The sequence below is a fragment of the Wyeomyia smithii genome, chromosome 1 (genome assembly GCF_029784165.1).
Source record: "Wyeomyia smithii strain HCP4-BCI-WySm-NY-G18 chromosome 1, ASM2978416v1, whole genome shotgun sequence".
NCBI classification, from domain to species: domain Eukaryota; kingdom Metazoa; phylum Arthropoda; class Insecta; order Diptera; family Culicidae; genus Wyeomyia; species Wyeomyia smithii.
Genome location: NC_073694.1, coordinates 57161447 through 57175409, shown reverse-complemented (window position 1 = coordinate 57175409; position 13963 = coordinate 57161447). Strand labels below are relative to the sequence as shown.

General features: G+C 39.6%; 1 protein-coding gene and 1 long non-coding RNA gene across 4 annotated transcripts in view; one reads left to right on the top strand and one right to left on the bottom strand.

Moving 5' to 3' along the window:
• LOC129722122 (uncharacterized) overlaps positions 1-9808 on the top strand; it is a 50854-nt gene extending 41046 nt beyond the window's left edge. The window contains exons 2-3 of the long non-coding RNA XR_008727558.1: positions 9501-9609; positions 9665-9808. This is a non-coding gene — a long non-coding RNA (uncharacterized LOC129722122). The remainder of the gene's footprint in view (positions 1-9500; positions 9610-9664) is intronic.
• LOC129722091 (uncharacterized) overlaps positions 1-12481 on the bottom strand; it is a 40894-nt gene extending 28413 nt beyond the window's left edge. The window contains exons 1-3 of one of the 3 annotated variants that reach the window (XM_055675335.1): positions 12340-12481; positions 10024-10319; positions 7382-7473 (exon numbers count right to left, since the gene is read on the bottom strand). In XM_055675335.1, the coding sequence (XP_055531310.1) occupies positions 7382-7473; positions 10024-10108 (177 nt within the window). In that variant the 5' untranslated portion in view covers positions 10109-10319; positions 12340-12481. Of the gene's footprint in view, positions 1-7381; positions 7474-10023; positions 11252-12339 lie in introns of those variants that run through there. The other 2 variants (XM_055675341.1, XM_055675330.1) reach the window with 2 other exon arrangements.
• Between the last annotated feature and the right edge of the window lie 1482 nt (positions 12482-13963).

Sequence of the window (13963 nt, the reverse complement as noted above, 5' to 3'; positions counted from 1 at the left end):
AAGTGTGAAAATTTTGCTCACTTGGTGTTGGTGAGAACACTGAACTGCACTCTGAACTTGTTGTTCCTCTGATATCATCATTTTAGCTAAGTTGAGTGTCAAAGAGTTTTTATTGTAGCCAAAATTAGCTGCGTAGATTTTTATGGTGCATATTTGTAACAAAGGCGGATGAATGATGATACGCGTGCAAACGACATTGACACGTTTTGTTTTCAAAAAAGATAAAACCTACAGTGATAGGCATAAATAAAAGCCCACCTTGAGTATTTAGAAACATTTCTCGACTCTGGACGTTTATATAAAAATCTGCAGCCGTCATTCCACACAATTGTTTGTTATTTATTACTTTTTTAGATAATTAACGAGTTTTGTCATTTTTGTTGGATTTTGTTTACTCCGTTACATGACTTCTTGAATGTGTGCAAAAATGCGTTGACAAAAATAAAAGCCCACTCCCAAAAAATTATATGGAAATCATTGGAAACCTTTGAGTAACTCGTCGTTTTCACATGTTATGACAGCTAGGGCTGTGCGATATTATTTACAATCACTCAGTGGTTCAGTTGACGCGATATCAAAAAAGTGTTGTTCACATTGGCACATAAAAGTCGATTTTTGTTGTTTGTACAAAGAGTTTTCATCAAAATAAAATGGGTGGGAAAAAAATCAGCATGCAAGTCCAAAATCTAGTAGATCACGATCATTTCGCAGCGGAAGATTGCCTAGAAATTTGGAATAAGCCGGGGAGCAGTCTGTAAAATTGTGCAAAAGCATAATACTTACGGTTCGCTTGCTGACAGATCCCGAAGAGGCCGTCGTCGAAAGGAACTTTCAGTTGAAATTGAGATCTTTGAATTACAAGTTTCAATGAACAAGCTGACAATGAAAGAGGCTTTTAGCTCCAATCAGTTGACAGTGATTGTTGGCTAGCAGCATTTTTGTGATTTCGCACACACTGTGTTGCTTTAGCGATGTTTATGCGGTTGAGAATATAGATGCTTATATAGTGCATCGATATTGAATCAAACATCTCATTTCTTTAAATGACCGGATATTTATTGAAGATTGACACCGCTGACACTGAAGGTCATTACAACTTGAGACAGCGAAAATGCGGTTTTTGTCATTTTCGTTTGCAGTGTCGGAATTTTGTAGCCCTGCTCCTACCTACCAAGCATTCTAGGGGAGGCCTGAGGTGCCCAGCCGGTGAATCAAGTACTAAGCCACAGGCGTAACGGTGAAACAATTGAACCTAAACCACTGCCACGCGGCTCAGCAGTGACGAAAATACCCAACACGGAAAAAAAAGCTCCGTCACGTTGATTTATCGAAAGATTCGACCTCGTAACCATGGAATTGACGGGCCTAATTCCGTTGGCGGTAGTGAATGACTTTAACGCTTGGAATGTTGAGTGGGAAAGTCGCTGTATAATCCAGAGGGGTCCGATCTTGTCTCAACCTAGATCTGGCCAACGTTGGGACCAAAAGTAATTTGGCAGAAATAGAGCGCAGTTGGCTCCGCCCGAGTGCTGACCAATCAGCTGTCACACTATCGCGAGCATGCGACGGCACCATGCTCAGGACCCGCCAAGCTACGAATGAAAAGCCGCTGGTTTACTAGTGGGCAGACGCGATAGCGGACCTCCGTTCAAGACGAAGGATGCAACGCGCGCTTACCAAGCTACTTAGGATAGAGTGTCATGTAGTATTTGAGTCTACAAGATAGCGCTAATGAGTGCGGTGAAGACGGGCAAGAGGGCTTGTTTAAGTAGGTGTTAATACGAATCTGCAGGGTAACGCCTACAGGATCGTTATGACCAGAACCAAACGTTTGTTGGCTTCTTCAGAGCCGTTTCGAGGTTGAGGAGCAGATAAGGATTACGAATAAGGTACTCATTGTGATCGCGAACTCTTTGAAGGTGAGAAAGGCACCTAAACTGGATGGAATCCCAAATCTGGTAGTCCGGCGCAAGAAAAGGGACACACGCTGTTGCACAATCAACACGCTTGGCGTGAAGGATGCGTTCAATAGCACCAACTAGGACTCCACGACGGAGTGTTGAAGCTAAAGTTCTCTGACATAACGCTGGAAGTCTACGACGAGACGATCGGAGAGGTCGAGAACTGTTAGCGCATTATAAAACGAAGGTCACGGTCGTAAATAATCGTAAATCAGAGTGATAGGCGGGCAGGTCAGGTTATTGCAGCCCTATCTCGAATGATGTCGAACAGCTCAGCGGTGTACGGTAGCAAGCGGAGACTTCTTGCCAGCGTAGTATCGTTAATACTTAGTGAGCTAGGTACTAGCAGTTATTGTGGTGAATTGAAAAGTACCTGAAGGTTCATGTGTCTGGGCGTTGCGACTCTGTATTTTACGATGCAATCAGTGTCTCTGGCATGATCATGAACAGCATCGCCATTATGGAGGTTGTAGAGTGCTTTGATCAACGTGATTTAAGGAGCATACGAGGTACCAAAAGGTTATTCTCGAAAATCAGATGGCTTCCAGTAGCATCTACATAGCTTAGGGCACGCGGGGTCCCAGTGTGTCCCGAGTGTGTGGATGTGGAGGAGACAGCTGACGTGTGAGGAGCGAGATGGTGGTAGTGAGCGGGCCAGACACTATTCCGGACAAACTAATTCGGCAGATGTGCAAAAACCATCTGAAGTCTGGTCTGTGTAACCGCTTCTTGGATAGTCCTGGAGCAACGAGTGGCGGGTCAACCACCAACACGCCAGGGGTAGCTGACTGTCAGTCTTCAGATACCTCATCGTCGTTTCTGGAGACGGGAAGGGTTGAGTGAGTTCGGTTAAATTCAACTCCATTTCCTGAGCTATCCTCTCAGGTGTCTGCTAACAGATTTCTCCGCCACCTTGAAAAAACGTTATGGATGTGCGATCTTTTAAGGGGTCCGTAGTCTCGTTTCGTAGTAGACAAAATTCATGACCGGTAGTTTACCGTATTTAAATCAAGAACGTCGGAGGAGTTACGTCTAAGCATCCAAAAGTTACCAGCCTTGCTGCAGAGTACACTTGGAAAGTTGATGGACGGATCGATGAACCTGTTGAAGTGGACCTGAACGCAGTGGAAACGATCAGTGAAACAGCGCTAGAGGTAAAAGGCAAGGTAGCGAGAACCACGTGGTTTAATACTGAGTGTCTAGAAATGACGGACGTAAAAAACCGAGCGTCCGGGAAGACGAACACTTAAGCTTCGCATAGATTCTTTAGGGTTCCTTACATTAGAATTGCGGCGATAAGGAATCCTGTGAAAAAAATCCTCAAGACTGTCCGCTGCCTATGGGAATAACAGTTTTGAATGATGACTATGTAATGAGAATTGATGTGGATTCGAAACCTTTCAGTCTACAGAACTTACAGACTTAGAATAGAGATTATTGGGAAAGTTTTCCATGTGCGAGTCACACTGATTCTGTCTGTATCGCGGAAACGATTCCTTTTATCGTGAATCTAGAGCTGAAGCTGAAAGAGACTTAACCGCCATAAGAAACGTGAAGAATCGCGTCTTCACAGAAACGAAGGATTGATTCACTAGACACGACACGAGGATCTTCTGTTAAACGATTAACGGAATGAGGAACTAATTCGTGTCACATGAAAAGATCGAGAGAGAGGAACCTGAGAAGTGCATGTGGTCAGGCGTTAGAAATAACACTTCGAAGTGGTGTTGGACGATGAGGAAGGTGGAATACAGGAGAGTAAATGGAAAGGATGGATAAGCTGTGGATTCGCCAGCACTGAACGAGCTGAAAACGGCTTGCGGAGAGCTGAAAACGGCTTGCGGAGAGCTGAAAACCACAAAGCCACCTGGAAGAACGGCTTAACAGTCGAACTTTTCAAAGTCGGGAGCGAACAGCGCACAGTGGTCCAAAAAGGCAAAAAGTGGAAGTACAAAGCGCCTTTCTATTTCATCCTAACTTAATGGTGTCTTTGGAACAATTGTTTGTATGAATGACTCGCATTATCTCAAATTATCAAAAGTTATGAAAAGTGCACTGTATTAAAAATAAAAAATAAACTAACTTTTGTCGATAACTTTGAGAATGTATACGATAAAAACAGGGCGGGTGAAACCATGATGTCAATACTTTTCCTCAAAGTTCAACTCAAGTACTATACAAAGTTGCAGGTTCAATTTGTCCCAATCCATCCATATTTGAGTACAGAGTATTGCACATGAAAGTTACAAAATATTTAGTTTTTTTATGCTTAACATTTGTTAGTTGCATTTTACAAGAAAATATTGATCTAAAGAAGCATTGCAGCGGTATAGTGCAATTCACCAGGTTATTCTGAGGGTATGGTCAGAGAAGAAACTATCTTCGGACTTGTTGGAAGCAAGGTAGCATGTTTAATTTTGTACTGTTTATTCCATTCAATTGGCCGCGTGCCGATAATTCGCTCCACAAGTACAATTTTGAACACGATGTATGACAAATTTGAAGTCTTTAAGTAATGCTACAAGCTCATCGAAGAAAGCAGTGCTCCAACTCTTATGCCCAAAATGTAAAAACCCATGGAATATTCAGCCAATATACTGCGAATATTGACTGAATATTTGTACAGAATATGGGCTCTTACTTTTCAGATATAATAGTTAGCGCATTGCACTATTCGATAAACTTACTACTGCCATCCACATTCCACGTGGACAGATTTTTGACGATTTTGACCCCCCCTCCCTCCTTCTCCTTCTGAGAGGGGCTAGCGCTACGATCCTACAGACACTAACAGTCTCTCCCGAGTCAAGACTCGAACCTACGACGACTGGCTTGTTAGGCCAGCATCGTACCTCGAGACCAGCTGGGGAGGGGAGGGGAGTTTGTCATAAATAGTTTTTCAAAATTGTACTCGTGGAGAGAGTTATCGGCACATAGCGAAAAAGCTCTCTAAAATTAAATATGCAACCTTGGTTGGAAGGACTCAAACGCTCTGTCTATAAGAAGAGATATATACTCGACTGTAGCAACTATCGAGGCATAACCCTCCTCGATAACGCATACAAAATTCTCTCATGTATCTTGTTCCATACACTGATGCTGTTACAGAGGAAGTCTTTGTTGACGAATACCAATACGGTTTCAGAGCGGGGCGAGCTTCAACAGACCAGATGTTCAACTTGGGACAGATTCTCGACAAGTTTCGAGAACATAAGTTGCAGACACATCATCTGTTTATAGACTTTAAGGCGGCAAACGATTCAGTGAAACGCAACGAGTTGTGGCACCATCATTACGAAGTCTTTTAAGCTTCTAGGCTTCGCGGACAACATCGACATTCCCAGTGCTGATCGGTGAGCTGTGGAGGCCTCTACGACTCTCAGAACAAAAGCTGCGATTTTTGGGCTTACCAGAAACACTTCCAGAACGAAGTACATGGTGGCTGGCGAAGAGCGTGGTAGTACTACGAGCGTTGGTGCTGTGGTAGTGATTAATAGAGATACTTTCGGAGTGGGTGATGAATTTGTTTATCTTGGTACACTCTTAACGTGTGATGAGGAGCTGAACCGCGAGGTGAAGAGGCAGATTGCGGCAGTGAACAGGTCCGCACGAAATTCGCGCTCTACAGAATGCTGACATCTCCGGTGGCACTCTAGGGACATAAAACGTGGACGTAGAAGGAAGCTGGGATTTTCTACGCCGCTATTTCGTGGTCAATAGTCGGTAGAAAATTAGAAAATGGAGTGTAGCGCTGTTGCATGAATCACGAGCTGTACCTACTAAATATAGAAACATTTTTTGAGAAAAAAAAACAAAGCAACGAAGTCCCGAAATTCCATCATAAAATTAATTGCAATGGTTCTCAAAACTTATTTCAAAAAAAAAATGACTAAAATTTCAAATGGTTATAACAACACTTACTGAAACTTACTGAAATTTAACAAAATTTAGAGAACGAAGTCCCTGGCAAAAATCTGTGTATGTTTATTGTTTTCTTTCTAAATTTTTGATTCGAGTTATGTTTGGCAATACTTGAAATTGCTTAATCAACTTAAGCTTATTTTGATCCCGCAGAGTTAATGCAGTTGATATAACTAGCTGCGCTCTGGTTTTGACTAGTAACAACCTTACACACTCGATTTAGACCGTCTTTTTCTGTCGATTAGATCTCCTGATTCATAATCACAGACTTAAAATGCCAAATGGCATCAAATCATTTTAAAGCAACATTAATCAGTTGGCTGAAGATGCGAGTACATTTTCTCAGAACAACGATTATTCCCAAACCGAATCACAAACGGACGACCCAAAAGATGTGTCAAATAATGCTGATGGCAAGCTTCCAGCAGGCGAATTACTCTCGGAGCGAAACTCATGCGTAACATTTGGCAGTAACGCATGCGCTGCTAACGATAAATTGTTTCTGCTTAGCCCATTTTAAAACAATGTTTTTTTCGCAGCTGTGCAGACAAAGTTCGACCAAGTTGATAGACAGCGAAGCATCACAGCCAGATTTCCACTTATAAGAAACACGTCACTTAGACGTGCTTAGCTCGCAGATAATTATTACCTACATCGTCAGCCTGCAGTCTACCATAAGAGAAAATTTCCTTAAAATAACATACTATTAAAAACAGCCACCGATGCGCTTTTTGCGATCTAGCGAACGGATAAAGGCGCATGCAGACGAGATGACATTTATAACCCATGACAGGCTACTATTTTACACTTTGGAATCTGTTTGTCAACTTGCAGGTAAAAATTGCGTTTCAAATTAACTTGTTTCACGTTCGGGGCAGAATTTTCGCCCCGAGAATAAATGAACGATCCGTGTGGTGAAAAAGGTAAAGGTACGTGGGCGTTTTGGTAATAAATTCCAACGAGATGTGAAGTATAGCGCGCTTCGTTTGCCAAAATGCTTCTCGTGGAAAATTTGAATGTGACGGTTCGTTTCAAATGGATGCACCGTCTGGAATAAACGGGAAACAGTACGATATGCCGGTTGCCAATTCCAGGCTAATGGATTTGATATACGTTTAGAGCAGGACGATCGGACAGGTAAATAGTATCGCCTTTTATCGAATATAGTTGTCGAGTATAATATAGATAGAGGGAGAAATCTTTTAATCCATCATCAGTTACGAATAGAGTTGTTATTCTCTTAGATATCCTCATAAATAAATTCAGCAGACGACGCTATTTTCGTTTTTCCCAAATTTTATCCCACTGGTCAGCCCATTACCCACTCACTATTCTACCTCCGCTGTAGATCGTGTTTGTTTACCTATTAAAATCGCTGTGCTTCATGGTGTGTGCCAAGCACGTGGAACGCCCACCCATGGTGGAAGGGCGGGAAATTTTATTTTGCATTACGTTGCGAGATAAGCTGAACCGGGAAAGAAGGCAGAAAACATACTCACCGGTTCACAACTGGTGATGCCGTGGGAGCCGAAGAAATACTCGCGCCCGAAAACAACAACCGCCGTGTGCCAAATTCCTTCGATGTGACGTCCTGGAAAGACAATAAATACGCAATCAGTGGGCGAGAGATTTTCGGAGAGGATCGGGGGGAGAAACAACTATGACGGATGTGATCGTCGATTGAATGTTCGTTTGTTGCAATAGTGCTGATGGCACTGTTTATAAACCGTGTTTGATGACGTTTATGATCAGGAAAAACCAAACGTGAATGAAAATATAAAACAATATTTTAATTAAAAAAAAATAACGTTTAATTTGATAAATTTATATTCTTCATAGCTAATCTAGTTATCACTTCTTGTAATAAAGAACGCACCCCATACTAAGGGCGAGGAACAACAGTGTTTGTACTACAGAGTAGCAGCTGAACAGAGAAAAGTGTTACTTTGGTGTCCAATGAACCGATTATAGGTTCGAATCCCGTCTTGGGAAAACTTACCAGGTTTCTTTTGGCAGTTCTTTAATCCATCCATTAATGGTGACATGGCGACACGGAAAATTTGGAAAAACTGACTCTCATCCCCCTTGTCAAAAACTTTCACAATTTCCTAGAGCCCCCCCATTCCTCATTTTTTAATCCTCTCCTCTTCTTTGGTTATAATTGACTGTAAATTTACAAAATGTTTGAAAAACATATTTTTTTTAAATTAGAACAATTTTAATAGAGAAAAAAGGTTATAAAAGATAACTGGAAAAAATGTTTCATCATTAACGCAAGGATTCTGTTGATGGTGTCGTATATCAACGACAGAGAAAGCCGAAGCAGTAACTGCATCAGTGCTGATTCCTGGAAAATCATCCATATCTAGTTCCTCTTCTTCACTCCATTCGCAAACCAAATCTTCTACACATGTTACAATCACCAAGCATTCTTTTTCACGTTTTGTCAAGATTTTTCAGATCTGACTGACTGACTGGACTAGAAAATAAATGAAATTGCGCTTCAAGCATAACAAACATGCACGGTATAATAGATCATTGCGCTTATTAAACTTAAGTAATACATTCTTATTTATTTTATCTCAAGCAAATCTTAACTCTTTAGTGCCCCCCTTCAGAAAAATCACTATAAATCTTCAATGAATACTTAAAAAATACTCATACAGATTTATCATACCGTAAAACGGGGCGAATAGAAACAGTCTGCGATATATCTTGCAATGTACAAAAAATACTATAAAGTATATAATGAATATAAAAGTTTTAAAACATGGGTCTTGCCTCCCTTTAAGGGTGTAACGTCCATTTTGATAAAATAAGTAATTCATTGTTTTATTGAAAAAAATGTTGCATGTTTCTATTCACCCCGCAATGGGGCGAATAGAAACACTCGCCAATAAAATACGTTTTACTTGTTCTGATAGAAAATTCTAGGTTTAATTTGAAGAAAAAAAAAACAATTGCATCATATTTATTGATATGAGAAGCAAGAAAACGATATAAAATATCAAAATAGTGGAAATGTTCGGTTTATTACTTCGTCTTTGTTGTCTTATGAATGAATATGTTTTATTAGAGTCCTTATTAAGAACAGACTCGGGGTTGGGTCAAGCATTTTCACCGGTCTGGCATCTTCCGGTATTTCATCTAGGACACGACATCCGAGAACATTTTGTCTTGATGGAACTGAAACCTTGAAACATAAAAAGGTTTCACTCGACTTTGACCACAAAAACAAAATTATGCATCAAAACCAACGTAGTCGTCAGATCGGATAGTCAAAAGAAGTAAAAGGATAAATAAACAGCGATTATGCGAGATTTGATCCCACCAAATCTAGTTTGGCTATTTATAGGCACATCACAAATGCCACATTTCTGCTACCCAACGTATGAATGTACACTATAAAAAAGTGTCACGATTACTTCAAGTGTTTTTGCACTTTACTCAATTCGTCACATCACACTGCAAGTTGAAGTGATTTAGTGTTGATTTCTCGATGATAAACACTTTTCAATGAAATGATTTTGCGTTGAAAACTGGTTAATGGAAATCACCATCATATTATAATGAATATCTCTTGTATTATCACTACTGTTTAAATCAATTGAATTACAGCTGCAATTCCAATTGACAAACGTCAAAACCATAAAGCGAAACAAAAATAGTGACAATGGCGAACGGTGCAAGCAGCTCATTTATCCAGAGATCGGAAATTTATTTGAGCGTAAGTTTTATTGAATGTTTTAAGTTAAAATAACAATAAAACGACTCGTTTACAGATCCTGAAATCGATTGCATCGATACAGTAACAGGGAACATCTCTCGGATCATTTTGTTATTAAATTAAAAATCTAAAATAAAATAAAATAAAAATCTAAAATAAAAAGGAGTCCCTAGAATTTATTGCAAATTTATATAATTATCCAACTGACCGACATACCGTGTCTCAAACATAAGCATATCAAAAAAGTTATGTTCAACAACAGAAAATAAAGTGATTTGCTGTTGATTTCATCGTCCTTTGCATTAATATATTTCGAAATATTTTAAAAGTAATAAATCATTACTTGTGTCATCAATCAATCGGCGACCAAACAAAAACCTGATTCATTCACACAATTTTAGACTCAATACTCACCGAGCATCATTTGGGACATCATCGCTGCCATGCCCTGGGTCAAGTCGTAAATATACAACACGACGTCACTACCGCCCTCATCCATCGTTATAATGCTGCTATTTTTTCACTCAACTATTTGAAAAAAAACTGGTTGCGGTTCGCCAACTTATCACACTTTAAAATTTTACTCAATTATGTCACTAAACTTTGCTAATAATACAATCACATTCAACGAGCCACTATCTTGGATATGTTAGCTTTGTTTACGTCGTCGCGAGCAACAATATTCGAAATATGCTATTTTTATCAGCTCACTGTGATCCAAAAAAAAACCGTTCACTATCAGTAACTTCACTTCACTTTTTACATCAGTTGAGGTTACCCAACCTAATCTGTTTGGGTGCGTTCCAATGGTTCGACTGATTTTCGTTGCCGGTTTGGAGTACACGTATTCTCCCGAGTTGTAAGACTGATTTTTTGTTTCACGTACTGGCGCGGTCGCGACGACGAAGATAGTATATACATTTCTCAACACTGCCCGACATTTATCATCCCTCTGGCGCACGGACGAACGGCTACTGAACTTTCTCAACCGGTGAGACGTCCCGAAAGGAGGGAAATATTCGTCACACCTGCGCGCACATCCACGAAAATTTTATGTGAGAAAATTGCTAACGAATTTCGCAGTTCCAACACGGAGTGATGGGCCAACTTCCACTCTAAGCTAATTACATGTTTAGCCGCTGATGTTAGGTCATGGCTACCAGAGTGAACGATACCCTGGCCGAAGGAAATCAACTCGCGATACCGGCAGAAATTCACGAGAAAATTGTTTTGCGCTTCGGTTGCCACACCGCATGCGTCTTGCAGTTTTTATAGCCCACGGAACGAATGCTGCCGGCGCCAGTTCGATTATAGTGCACCGCTCTGCAACTGTACTGCTGCCGCTACTGGTAAGAAAACCTTATGCTTCGCTGTTTGCGGTCGTTAAAGAATGTCTGGCACATCGGTGTGGAAATTTAAACTATGGTCTAAACGGTTTAAGCGTCTTTTCTGTGCATTATCATTAGAGTAAAACATGCAAATTCCAACAAAAGTGTCTCTCTTTGAGATTATTGTAATAGTATATCTCATCATTAAGTAGCTAGTTCTGCTAATGGTGGAAAGCTGGCATTCGTTTGGAAATATTCGCCAGCATAATTTTTATTGAGAGGGACAAACAAATTAAATTAATTGTAAGCTTTCGCTTATATCTGTTGCTTTTAATTTCTTTCCGACAGAAGCCTAAAATACATTCACAGCATAAGTTCATCACATTTAGATGTATTTAAATAGGTACAATTAAAAAAAAAAAAAAAACAAATGTGTAAACTTTCTCTGCATCAACTGAACCAGTCTAAGCGTTATGTTCTTGGTTGCAATATTTCGCAATTCTTAAGTTATTTTTGTATCGCTGCTTACAAGAGGTGGTTAACAATATAGCTTCATTGCCAAATAAAGCATTAAGATTTCCCCATGGAACTGTGTGACAGAGTACCCTAAGGTCTTATTTTACAGGGGGGATGCGTTCCAAATTTTTATGGGACCGCGTAATTGATTTTTTTGAGTTGAAAATAAAACCATGAAAACTTTCCTTGTTCGAATATGATAGTGGTCAATCTAAAAGGCCAAAATGCAATATTTTAAATTTTCAGTAATTACACCACAGATTAAGATTTTTCCTTACTTATTGTCGCACATAAGAATTATTTCTTTTAAATAGCTAAAAAATGAGAGTGAACCAAATGCTCAATAACTGAATGCTTCAACTGGATTCTTTACAGGTTTTAAAACTTCAGTGACTGCGGCCTTTTTTCATTGTGTAGAAAAAAATCTAACCCAAGCATCTGTAAAAATGCTCACTAAGAAATTTAAGGAGCTTTCGAGGGCACAGATACTTCCATGTTCTTATGGTACTCAATGTTAACTATTGCATAGCTTCTATTTTGTTGAAGCTAATAATTGTTTAAAAGTTGTCGAATAGAAATATGTTAAATAAATGCTCTAGCGGCGTGTATTGAGTGCCGTGTGTCGGACATGATAATAGTGATGAAATCATCACATATCCAAGTAAGAACCTTAAACGTACGTTTTCTTAAGTTCACAATTTTATCGTGTAAAATTTCTAATTCAATTTCCTACATATAATTATTACGTTGCATCATACCGATCTAGAATTTGCTGACTCATAGCTACACTCAAATTGGTCACCGCTTAGAGTTATATATCAAAACGCGTAACACAAAAATCAGTCGAACCTAACACTTTTTTGATAGCACTTTAGCAGAATCCCACCGTACATAACACCAAAATTTGCACTTATTTGTTTCTTATAATCGATGAAGCAAAACACCACACTTAACAACTGTAGAAACAGGTGCCTCTGGAATGAAATGTCTGGAACGTATCGTATTTATAAATATAAGCCATATATAACCGTTTCTGTTTTGTTTTCGTCTAGGTTTCCGTCTGTTCTACTTTTGCTGTTTCATGTTTTTTTGACATTTCTCAGGTAGCTCGAAATCAAAACCCTGGCCAGATGAACTGCTCGATTTATGGCAATGAACACTGCTTCTCTCGTTCGCTTCGCTGCGTGTTTTTTGTACGCATGCAGCCAGTTGACATGTGATGAGATAGCACCAGATAGGCAGCATTTTCCGTTTTGAATCGTCTCTTGAACATTTCCGTGTAAATGCTCATTGATATAATTTAAAAATGAAAAACGAACATAAATATACGACGAATTCCAAATCAAAGAACTTTTTTCAAAGTTGCACAGATCCCTCCGAAACCCGCAGACTTTTAAAAAGCGAAAATCATCTTCTGAAAGCACTTTGATAAAACTTAAGTACAACGAAACATCTCTCAGAAGATCAAGTTGTTAAAGTGTGTTCAAAAATTGATTTTTTTTAAATAAACAGAACGTAAAAACGACAAACTACAAACTACATCAGTTAATCTGAAAGAGCTGCATTTTCTGAAGGCTGTTGCGTCAAATATTTGTCACTTTTTGACAAAAAAAAATGGTCAGAGATAATTGTTTGTCACTCTCCAATTTTTAAATGTGGCAAACACAGGCAAATAATAATCATGATGTAAAATAAATTTGACCATTATGTCGAAAGGTCAAATATTCGACCATTGGTCAAAGAGTGTAATTCAGGCTTGAGAAACTGTCATCACTTTTCAACCAAAACGATACGAAATATTGATATTACAGATTATAAACAAAAACTTTGCAAAAGAAAGGTTTTTTATGTTTCTAATGCTGCTTAGTCGATTTTAACACGGTATTCGGAATCTTTGAGTTATTCTTAGGCAATATTCAGATTTTATACGGTTTCGAGGAAGAATTACTTTTTGTACAGTAACATTTTGGGTTAGGAGTGCAATTTCCAATAATTATAACTGAGTCAATTTTCAACGGATTGTTTTGTACGCAGGTTTCATCCAATCAGATATGAAAACCCATAATGAGTGTTTTCGGAACCAGGATAATATCCAGTGGCCGATATTCGACCCCAGACGCTTTTGTGAAATCCAAGATGATGTCTTTCGATTTTTGGAAAACAGCCTAAAATGACCGAATACCTCACCTTACGTTACCAAAGCTGTTCGAAGAAGTCGTTTCCATTTCATTCGGTCCATGGCTGCAGCTTGCCAGCCATGTTGTCTGCGGAGGCTCCGCAGGTCGTTTACCACTTGATCGAGCCACCTTGCTCGCTGCGTGCCTCGTCCCCTCTTTTCAGTCGTATCGTTTTCGCGAACCATTTTTAGCGGGCTGTGTCCACCACCTTCCGTTCGAAAGCCCCCACGGCGGAATCCGCCGTGCTTTGCTTGAGTCCCATCTCCCATGCTTTGAAGAACTGCGTCCAGTCGCTTGATCCAGCACCAAGCAGACTGTTTCAGTCCGTAAATA